At 45.1% G+C, this 11110-nt stretch overlaps 1 protein-coding gene across 18 annotated transcripts in view; it reads right to left on the reverse strand.

Annotated features, from left to right (window-relative positions):
- The window catches only part of tle3a (TLE family member 3, transcriptional corepressor a), a 97946-nt gene that overhangs the window by 27764 nt on the left and 59072 nt on the right, over positions 1-11110 (reverse strand). For 10 of the 18 annotated variants that reach the window (XM_048615906.1, XM_048615905.1, XM_048615900.1 and 7 more), the window contains 2 exons: positions 10768-10972; positions 9095-9111 (listed from right to left, as the gene is read on the reverse strand). In XM_048615906.1, coding sequence (XP_048471863.1) covers positions 9095-9111; positions 10768-10972 — 222 coding nt within the window. The remainder of the gene's footprint in view (positions 1-9094; positions 9112-10767; positions 10973-11110) is intronic. The other 8 variants (XM_048615908.1, XM_048615904.1, XM_048615901.1 and 5 more) reach the window with 1 other exon arrangement.

Raw genomic sequence — 11110 nt, forward strand, 5'->3', positions numbered from 1 at the left:
GATCCATAGCAATGCGGCTGACTCTCAACTGACCCTCTGGGCAATAAATCCTGGCCTGGACAGAGACACCCTCATCCCGTGAATGAATCCCAAATACCTGTTCCAGGTGGATTATGCCATCTGAACAGGTTGATTAAAAATATCTGCAAAAGGCTTATAGTTACCTCCAGTCTCAACTACTTCAAATGTATTACAATCACAATTGTGATGGCGTAGAAGGCCATCTGGCGCATCAAGTCTACACTGGCTCAAGAGTATTTTAAGTTACTTCCACACTCTTGCCTTTTCCGTGGAACCACGAACATGATTGAAATAGAAACAACAGTTATCCGATGCCCTCCCGAATGCCCCAAATTGAACTTACCTACACTACACCTGGAGGCAGTGCACTCCAGACCCTAACACCACTCACTGTGTGAAAAAGTTTCTCTACACCTCCCATTTGCTTCTTTAGCAAAAGACTTTAAATCTGTACCCTATGATTCTCAATCTGTTTACGAGTGGGAACAGTTTCTCCCTCTTCATTCTGTCTAGACCCATCATGACTTTGTGCATCTCTGTCAAATCTCCTTGCAGCCATTGCCTCTTCAAAAGGAAACAAGCATTCCCAAAATCTTCTTTCGTGAGAGGCTTGCATTGCTGGCTAGATTTACTGCTCACCCTTAGTTGCTCGAAGTGGTGGTGGGTGAGCTGCCTTTTTGAATTGCTGTGGTCTTTGGGATATAAGCTCCCTCGCACAGTATTGCGATGGAGCTCCAGGATTTTGACACGGAGGCAGAAGGAACAGCGATATCATGAGGTTGTGGTGGATCTTTCTTTCAACTGGCAGATCAGGCCCCACTGAATTTGAAGTCCCACCAAATCTCAAGACAGCCATTGTCCCTTGCTCAGCAGTAACAGGAACAATGGACAAGGAGAAGGACCAAGCAGTAGGCAAACAGGGACATGGAGCAGGGATGAGATGAAACAAACAGTCAGGTTATTGCAAAGAGGAAAGCAACTGAGCCACAGTCTGAGCAAATTACAAATCACTTTCAGTTAGCCCCTGTATAAAATACATCTCTCAAGATTGTTACAAGCCAGAGAAGAAAGAAATGAAATTGCACACAGCAGAACATTCCCATGTCACTATGAATAGAAATGTGCAACTGGTTTGTGTGTTATTGGAAAAGACAAGTTACCCTGGGATTAAAAACTAGCTTCAAACTGTCAATCACTTCTGAAGCACAAGCACTCTCAAAGTAGTTCAGTACTTTACAGAACACGAGGCCAGGATGTGAAGACTGAACAGACGCCTCATTGCTGAAAAAAAAAAGAGGAGGAAGGGGACAAGCGGCCAAACCAGCAAGATTTCAACCTCTATTCAACTCCATCCAGAAACCCACTCATTCAGTGAAACAAAGAGAAGGGATTTAGCCTGGAGACTGTTACACAAGCCAACATTAGGTCCAACAACTTGCTAATCAGCCATGCTTTACATTTAAAACATCAACTCATTCATTTCCAAAACTGCTGCAGGTACAGAATAAGGCATTTCAAGGAGGCAAGGTCCTGAAAGGAGCCCTTGGCGTGAGCTGCCTGGGTGAACCACTGAGACTGGAAAGGCATGAAAAGAATGTATCAGACTGATTGGTGAAGAAAGACTGAGAAAGAGAGGGAGAAAAAAAACATAGGGCCTTGTCTGCATTTCCCAAAGAGGCATCTATTCAGTGGGCTCAAGGGGAAATAACAACGATGTTCCTTCAGAATCATCAACCTTTCTTCATTTGCTAGTGGGAGGTTCAAGGGGAGAATTAATTCATGGCAGTGGGGAGCACACAGAAGTCAATCAAACTGGGGAAGAAAAAGCTGGGGGTATTGGAGAAACGTTTCAAGCATTTTCCAGGATCCGTTCAGTCCCTTAAAAAGAGTAACGGTAATATTCATATCATCGACAACGTTTTGAAAAATTTTTTCTGAATGGAAATCATGACCTGTTCAGCCCTTTAACAGAGCTTTCTTCCAATAAGGTTTCACAGTTTTCTTTTTGAGGTCAAAAAATAACAAGCTTTTTATCTTTTGGCGGTTGTGCATTCTTTACAAGGTTAAATGAGAGGCAGGCGTGTGATACCAAATGTATGTCTGTTCTTTTATCTGGAGGCGTTTAGGACGCTAAAGAGCTGCTGAATTCTCCTTTCAGCCCCAGCACCGCCGCTGTCAAAGGCTTTGTGTGAAGTGACATTTTGGAAAACCAATATGAAGTGGCCGCTGGCAAAGTGGGAGTGTGGGAGACAGGGCCAATCACAGCGTCAGCTTCCCCACTAGTTTCCCCTTGCGCACCCACATGAAAGCTTCGTGTCCCAGCCTCAAATAGACAGGGCTCAAACTCCCCAACTTCTCAACACATGCACCCCTCTTCCCCCAAACTCTGAAGTGAGCTTTGTGTCAAAGAAAGAGGAAATAAGTAAAGGATTAAAAGCAAAAGATTTCACTCTCAAAATCTTGCAGGTAGGCTGCTGAAAGAAAGGGCAGTAGGGGAAGGGAAAGGTCAGGAAATATTTACGCCTCATTTACTAAAATTAAAGATTTTCATACATGTGTTTAATAAACAAAAAGATGCCCAGAAATGAAAGCAATAGACCCCTTGCCTCAGTACACCACCCCTCCACCCCCTCCCTCAGGCAGTGTCTATTTGAAATCACAGTTTAAGTTGTTCATTTGCAGCAGATACAGACTGGATACATGCTGTAAGCCCAGATATCTGAATAGCTGCTCCATTACCACTGGTGAAATGCTCTGGATACACTCAGGGCTGTTCCTAACTTCAAATGTAAACATTTCAGCCCTGGGTCACACCAAGTGCGGAGTAGACCATCTTCTATCAGAACCAATAGCAACTCGCTCTAAAACAACAAGACACTTCCCAGACACACACCGACAAACAAAGTTCAACCTGGAGTCACTGGAGATAGGAGAACAGGTGGCCAAGAGCTTACAGCTAAAACAAAAAGTAAGTTTCAAAGGCATTTCTTTAAAAGGAAGACACAGGAGGCAGAGATTTCAAGAGATGGCAAGTTCTCTATGGCTCAACACAAGGGCCACATCAAAAGCTAAGGAATTTAAAAAGTTCCTTTCTGGGTTTTGTTTTAATGAGAAAACTAGGTTCCAGTAAATGCGGCTCGAAATTTCTCTCATTTCTTACAGCCATCTTGAGCAGTATTTCCAAATAACAAAACTCACCTCACACCTGGGGGATCTCACCTCCCCATAACCAACAATTACACACCCGCCACCTTCCCCACTGGATTTTAACAGAATCAGAGCAGGTACTACACCAATGGTGGCCATTCAACCCATCATGGCATTGCCAGCCCTCTGTAATAGCAGCTCAGCTAGTCCCAGTGCTCTGCTCTTTCCCCTTGGCCCTGCAATCATATTCACTTCAGGGGCTTAACCAATTCCCTTCCAAAAGCCACAGTTGAATCTGCCAACAGATACACACACACAGACACACGCACAAGTTGATTGGTGTGTTAAAAACAGAAGTTTGTTCCTCATGTCTCTCTCAGTCCTTCAGCAATGGTGAACAGTTTCTCCCCACCGGCTGTGGTGAGACCCTGCACAGCCCGAGCAATTTAACCAAATAGCTTCTTGGTTTCTCTCCTCCAAGGACAGCAGTTTCAGCATCTCCAATCTATCCTGAAATCAAAAGCCAGGGAGTCCATCCCTAAATCACTTTTGCAACCGTAATTGGAAAGTTTTGAGAAGATTAAATGGGGTAGGTAATAATTCTCCTCCTCTACACTCAGAGTAAGGACGTCACTCAGTGGTGTCTGTACACAACAGTCAGGATTTATGAAAATCTAGATGCAAACTTAAAAAAAAATGGGCAAGTTAGTTTGGACTGCAGTTTTGCCCAAATAAAGATGTTAATTTTCAGCTACATTATCCAGGGAACAAGATGGCAGAAGATGTAGATCAGCCTGAACACAGATGGAGCTAATTTAGATTTTTTAAAACCACAATTTAAACAACGATCCCAAAGAAAATGGCAAAATTGTACATGGCAGTGAGTTCCACAATCAGTACTGCACAGACTGAAGCCATTCAGGCCATCATATCTCTTCCAGCTCTTTTGAAGAATAATCACCCTCGTCAGCCTCACTCATCTACTGTTAACCCAGCAGCTTCTTTCAAATAAAAATACTTACAGGAGGAGAAGTTCAGCATCCTCAAAATAATTAATTGTGACTGAGTCATTGGTCGTGGAAAGTAAATGTTATTTCACATTGTACATTTCACAAAGGCCAAGTTTAGATTTAAACTTGGAAGATTGTGTGGGACTCTAAACCACAGTTGGCATGTCAAGAGTATTAATTTATCACCAATGACAACACCGAGCTGTGTTTTAAAAATGCTAAATGTTTTCTGAATATTCAAGTTTCTGGTGTTACTACAGGACGTTAGAGTCATACAGCACGGAAACGGACCCTTTGGTCCAACCAGTACTTGCCAAACATAGTCTTGAGTGACCTATGCTGCACTAAATCACTTCATACACACGTGAGGAGAAGGGGACAGGAGGGTGCTGGCTGGGAGCGGGGGTGGCAGGGATAGCTGGTTTGGAGTACAAAAGTGGCCCAGTTGGGACAACTGGGCAGTTGTTTTACTGTAGATTCAACATGAGCATAGACCCATTGTTGAAACTGCGCTGACTTGCGGCTTTAAATTCCTTCTCCTATTAACTTGTAGCCTGGGACAAAGTCCACTGCTCACATCTTTCATTCTCCTCCTCAGCTGCTCTCAGGATCTTTCCCATTTTCAGTTTCATGGAGCAATGCGACTCAGGAACTGAACACAGGAGGCAGTTTCCTATTGCCATCCTCATGATTGTGTAAGGGATACTTGAGTCCTCGTCTTAAAGGGATCTTTATCCTGTAAGTAGCCAGTGGCCATGGAGATCCCAGCTCTTTCGCTATAACTGCAGAACATTCACTGGTCCCACTGTTTGTCGCTGACTCCAAACCCAGAGGAGGGGGCTCTCAGCAGAGACAAATCACTATGGGGCAAGGACCCCACTTCAAGGTCCCAAATGACCCTGTGACTGCAAACAGCGAATAGGTAGCCACCTACTCAGCTCATGGGGTGCAGTCCAATTCTATGGGGACCGGAGAGATCTGTATCATGAGGGGTGACATACAGCGCCCAATGCCCCCATCCCGCGACGTTAGACAGGGAGAGTGAGGTCGCTGGGGGCTGGGTTAAGCAGGTTTGGCATCGGGGGGGGGCACTGACGATATTCACATTTTGAGATGATCATACCCATCATCTGCAGCGTCTATCGTCATCTTCAAGACTTGTACCCTCCTCAAAATTTGCTCTCCCATCTTTGTACTGTCAACAAATTTAGCAGCAGGGACATGTGTCTCTTCATCCAAATCATGAACATAGATTGGAGAGGGGTCGCGGCCCTAGCACTGATCCCTACACAACTCCATTAGTTCGACCGCCAACTTGAAAATGACCCCTTTTTGCCAACTCTGGGCTAACAAACAGGAAACAATGTGCTCATGGAGCTCAGTGCCAAATCTTTATCAAAGGCTCTCTCCGAGAAACACCCTGGAGCAATTCAGTCCATTAAAAGAAGATGCTAGATGCTAAGATTACAGAGGGATCTTGATCAAATGGATCAATGGGCTGAAAAATGGAAGATGGAGTTCAATCTGGATAAATGTGAGGTATTGTAATTTGGTACAAAAAACAAGGGTAGGGCTTATACAATTAATGGTAGGGCCTTGGGTTGTGTTGTAGAACAGAGAGACCTAGGGATGCAGGTACATAATTGTTTAAAGATTGCACCACATATAGACAGGGTGGTTAAAAAGGCATTTGGCACACTTGCCTTCATTGCTCACTCCCTTGAGTTTAGGAGTTGGGATCTTGTGTTGAGGTTGTACAGGACATTGGTGAAGCCTCTTCTGGAATACTATGTCCAGTTCTAGTCGCCCAGTTATAGGAAGGATATTATCAAGCTGGAAAGAGTTCAGAAGTGATTTACCACCATGTTGCTGGGTGTGGAAGGTTTGAGTTATAAGGAAAGGCTGGATAGGCTGGGACTGTTTTCAATAGAGCATAGGAGGTTGAGAGGCGACCTGAAAGAAGTTTATAAAATAATGAGGGGTATAGATAGAGTTAATGGTAGTTGTCTTTTCCCTAGGATGGGGAATTTCAAGACTAGGGGGCACATTTTTAATGGATGAGAGGAGAGTGATTTTAAAAAGACATAAGAAGCAATCTTTTTTCCCCCCACAGAGGGTAGTTTGCATGTGGAATGAACTTCCAAGGAAGTGGTGGACGCGGGTACAGTTACAATGTTTAAAAGACATTTTGATAGATATGTGAATAGGAAAAGTTTGGAGGGATATGGGCCAGGAGCAGGCAGGTGGGACTAGTATAGTTTGGGATTATGTTCAGAATAGACTGGTTGGAGCGAAGGGTCTGTGTCCGTGCTGCATAAATTTAAAGTTAACTTGGTCTCATTAGCAAGGGCATAACTACTTGGAGATCACAGCAAGACGGCAAATCAAACACTCATGGGGAAGGGATCAAGAGGTGGGGGGAGAACAGTGTGTGCGCCTGTGGTTTCCAAACAGTTAACTGCGTGACAAACTGACAGTTTAAGAGTTCAGGCCAAATACAGAGCAGAGCATCAGCTGCCTCAGCAATAATAGAGGAGCCTGATCAAGGATAAAATGGTTTCTTAATCACAGGGGTATTTTCAGTTCTTCAGACATGACTGCACTTATTCAGAGAACTCACTCGCATGAAACATAAACTTGCAATGGCAGTGCGAAGCATCAGAATGCTTTAAACTCAACTAATAAAATGGCTTATTGCAGCCACAGCTGACTGGGTGAACACAGTTCACCATTCGTAGTCTTGGGTCACCCTCAGACAAAAGAAACCCAGACCCAGTGGGTGGAGATGCCAGTTGGCACTCACTCCAACAAAAATTAAGGAATTGCTAATCGCCTCGTGTCATCTCACTTTAAAAGGGGCAGCCTTCTTCATAAAGGAGATTAAAGGCAAAGATAGCAGAGAGGTTCAAAGCATAGGGAAGGTGAGTTTGTGGGGGGGGAAAACGAAGGGTGGGAGACAGAGAGACACACACACACACACACACACAGAGAGGGGGGGGGGGGGGTACATAGTGGGAGGAGGTGGGAAGTGAAAATAGTGGAGAATAAGGAACCAAAATAAACCACAAACCGACCTTTGACTTGAAGGTTAATTCCCTGTGGAGTACAGTCATAGCATTAGCTCCAAAGTAAAAGGGGAGAAAGCTACTCTACAAGAACAGGGGCCGTCTTCAGTGAGTAAAGTGCAATTCAAGAAAATGGAAGGTAGGTGGAGGATGAGACGCTGTCAGTGACTAGCGCTGTCAGGGATAGAGTTAACTACTGTCTACCCCTCCCTCTTCCACCCAGCGACCAGCTTTAAGTCAATGCCCCCAAAGGGTCAGGGCTAATGCACTGGGCCGATATCACGGAGCGGGTCGGGCCGTGCCTAGGGAGAGGGGACTGACTCAGTGAGCTTCCCATTGAGAGGTTTTGACCTAGGCGCCCTCTCTCCACACCCACAGTGTGAGACAGGGTGGCCTCCTGGATGTTTCCAGCCTGGCTCTCTCATGATCAGAGTTCCAGTGTTCATATTTTAAGGCCATTTGCCTGATTCGTTCGATCACTTCTCCTCAATATACAGGGCGAAGGGGACTTACACTTGAACATGGTTCGAACGAGGAGGGGGATGGGATCCGCCCTGATAGATCCAGAGTCAGTCAGACCACCCAAAGCAACAACAAACTCCCTAATGCCAAGCCCAAAACAATATCTGTGACAGAGCTGAGCTCCTGGACAGCAGGAGAATGTTTTTTCTTAATATGAAGGGAGTTACTCGTTTTTAGAAAACATCAGTCACGGTCACAATCTTAAAAAGATTCCTAACAATTTATAAATCAGGCCACTCTACCGAGCTAGAACCTGGCTCTTCACCCATCCTGCATAGACTGGGAAACAGAAACAATGCAGAGCAATACACTTCTCCGTTCAATGCCTCACAAAATCATTATTTCACACCACTCCACTTACAAATCTCATTATCAATTTGCACATCATCTACCAGAAAAATCTGCAATTACATTAAAAGTTTTACTTACATTCCCGACATTTAAAATCCATTAACCCAGACCCTGTGCATGTGTCAATGGTCTGAGCTTTCTGGAGATTGAATTTTAATTACTCTACAACAAAAGTATTATGAATAGAAGCAAACTTCATCTTATGAAAACTAATCGCCTCAAGTCACTGACCCACAGTGAAGACAACGTATACACAACATTAAACATGAGTGTGAGATTGAGCACTTGCACATCGAGAGAGAGAGGGACACAGACAGTGAGCAAGAGCATGCAAGGACACACACAGACAGATACATAGAAGCAAAAAGAGCAGAAAATAAAACCAAGGAGAGCGAAGCAAGACACCAACTGATTAGAAAGATAAATGCACTCAGATCCTACTCCTCTTCCCAAAGATTTTCAACATCAGAGAGCAATTTAGGTCACTGACCAAGATAGTTTGCAGTCTAGCTCTGTGATAAATTTTATAAAATATACCCAGGTTAGAAACAGGACAAGGATAGTTGTGAGAAGTGCCTGATCCATGTGGTATGTATTCAGTCTGCAAACTTGCAAGATGGGGCTTACTGGTCTGCAGTTAATTATCACATTGCCCAATGTGTTTTCAGGCAGGGGGCAGAAGTGAACCAATGGCAACCCCTTATAAACAAACACGAGTGATTAGGATGTGGACAGTCTTGCCAGAAAGTGTACGTGGTGGAGGTAGATTCAAACATAGCTTTCAAAACAGAATTGGATCATTATCTTCAGAGGAATGCAGCATTAAGCCACAGGAAAGATACTGAGCCCTTTGTCCTTGCAGAGGGCTCGCAGAGACATGACAGGCTGAAAGATGTGCTGTGAAGCTCGAAAGAAGGAAACAAGGAGGTCAGAAAAAAACCACACCAAGAGACCATGCAAGACCGATTGTGTACTTACCACGCTGGATTCTCTCTCTGGGGAAAGGCGATGGGGTGTCAAAGGAGCAACGAGATCAGCGAACAAGCAGTGACAGATAAAGATGAACAAGGGAAAGGAGAAGCAATTAGTGTCCAAATTTTCGACAAACATTGGTTAAAAATTCCACCCCAATATTCCAGTAATGCACGGCAAACCAGGATTCGAGTCACAAACTCTGACTAGATCATGCCCAGGGAGGCTACTGTCCTGACCTCCATTAGTCCACCCTCCAGCCAAAAGGATCACATGTTGACCCACTTGGATCATCCTTAACTATTGGCTCCCACAAACGTCAAACTGATGTTTCTTTTCTATCAATTGCCTTGATGCTCTCTCTCCTGGGCTTTTCCCCCAGAGCAGTGCAATCAGGGAACTGCATTTATATAGCACCTTTCATCACCAATAGATGACTCATAGCACTTTGCAGCCAATCCCCCACTTGTGTGCACTTGCTGTTGCAACATAGGAAACTCTGCAGCCAAGTTCTTCACAGCAAGCTCCCACAGTTAGCAATGCAATAATCAGCTTATGTTTGTTCTATGATGTTGATTGAGGGATAAATATTAGCAAGGGTACCAAAGAGGACAGCACTGTTCTTCTTTAAGGCAGGGTCACAGGTCGTCCCCACCCTCCATCAGAGCAGGGGTACAGGGCCTCAGTTTCAAGTCTTTTCTGAAAGGCTGCACCTCCAACAGTGCAGTGCTCCATCAGTACTGCACTGGGTTTGTGCTCTCAGGGCACACAGCAGGAACTGAACCCAGGACTCGGAGTCAGGCAAGAGTGCGTTACTGGCTAAGCTGCAAGATGCACAGCTGCTCTGGAGACTCTAAAGGAACGCTGAAGAGTTTGTAAACCTCTAACCCGGATGGTGATTAACTCCATCAGCACCAAAATGCAAATAAAAAATTTCAAGCTCAGCCACATCTGGAATGGAACACGAATTGGTTCAGCTGTTGGTTTCAAACCTGCCCACTGCTGGGCAGTGTTCAGTTTCCACCACATTATATCTAATCAGCTGCTATCCCACTGAGCCAGGCACTCCTGCAAGAGGCTTCGATGACGAAGGCAGCTTAAACACCCCTTCGGAGGGTAACAAGGAATGGGCAATAAATGCCTGTTTTGCCAGAGTGCCTCCATCCCAAGAGGGAACTGAAAAACATGTAGGAATGCCTATGACTACAAAAGCAACAGGAGCTGAAGTAGACCATTCGGCCCCTTGATCTTCAATAAGATCATGGCTGATCTGAGAAAGTATTGGATGGTTTCCTTTGTCATGATTTGTATTCCAAAGTTATAATTGTGATTTTATAGCACATTGTGCTTTGTGTCGGTCAGCTCTAGAGAGCAAAAAGACAGTTTAGTTTCATTTCTCATTCTATACTTTGTAACCCTGTCAACTTACCCTCTTTAAGTCCTGTTGCACGCTTTTCCTGTTGAAATTTAAAGCACGCTGGGAATGGCAAGAAGCAGAGCCCAAGGAACTCAGTCACACACAGTGGGGAGGGGTCTTCACCCAAAGAGAATGGCCAACCCCAAGATGGGACTCAAACACCATGGAGTCAGTTCTCCAATGGGGTGTTCCCACCCAGTAAGACCCCTTCACCTTTAAAAGAAAAGAAAATCCGACCATCGAGAACCCGCTCAATCCTCACCTCTATGATCCAACTCATGGTGGTTCTTCTCATCCTTCACTGACAGGTGAGCCTGGCTTCCCAGAGCGCTGGAAAGTGCCAGGAGCCCCGAGGTGCTGCCCGTAACTGGGGGAATCCCTGGCGGCTGCAGGCTGGAGGGATGGGGTGGCATTTGGACGGCGGGCGCGTGGGTGTGGGAGAGGTGCTGGGCCTGGAGCTGCTGCTGCTGTGGACAAAGTAAGGGCAGAATGTGTTGGAAGGAAACAGAGATGGAGAAGAGCAGGGAGGACAAATGAGGAAGTGACAAAATGAGAGAGAGAGAGACACAGCCAGAGAGAGAGAGAGAGAGAGAGAGAGAGAGAGA

This window comes from Rhincodon typus, chromosome 33 (assembly GCF_021869965.1).
Source record: "Rhincodon typus isolate 14 chromosome 33, sRhiTyp1.1, whole genome shotgun sequence".
Lineage (NCBI taxonomy): Eukaryota > Metazoa > Chordata > Chondrichthyes > Orectolobiformes > Rhincodontidae > Rhincodon > Rhincodon typus.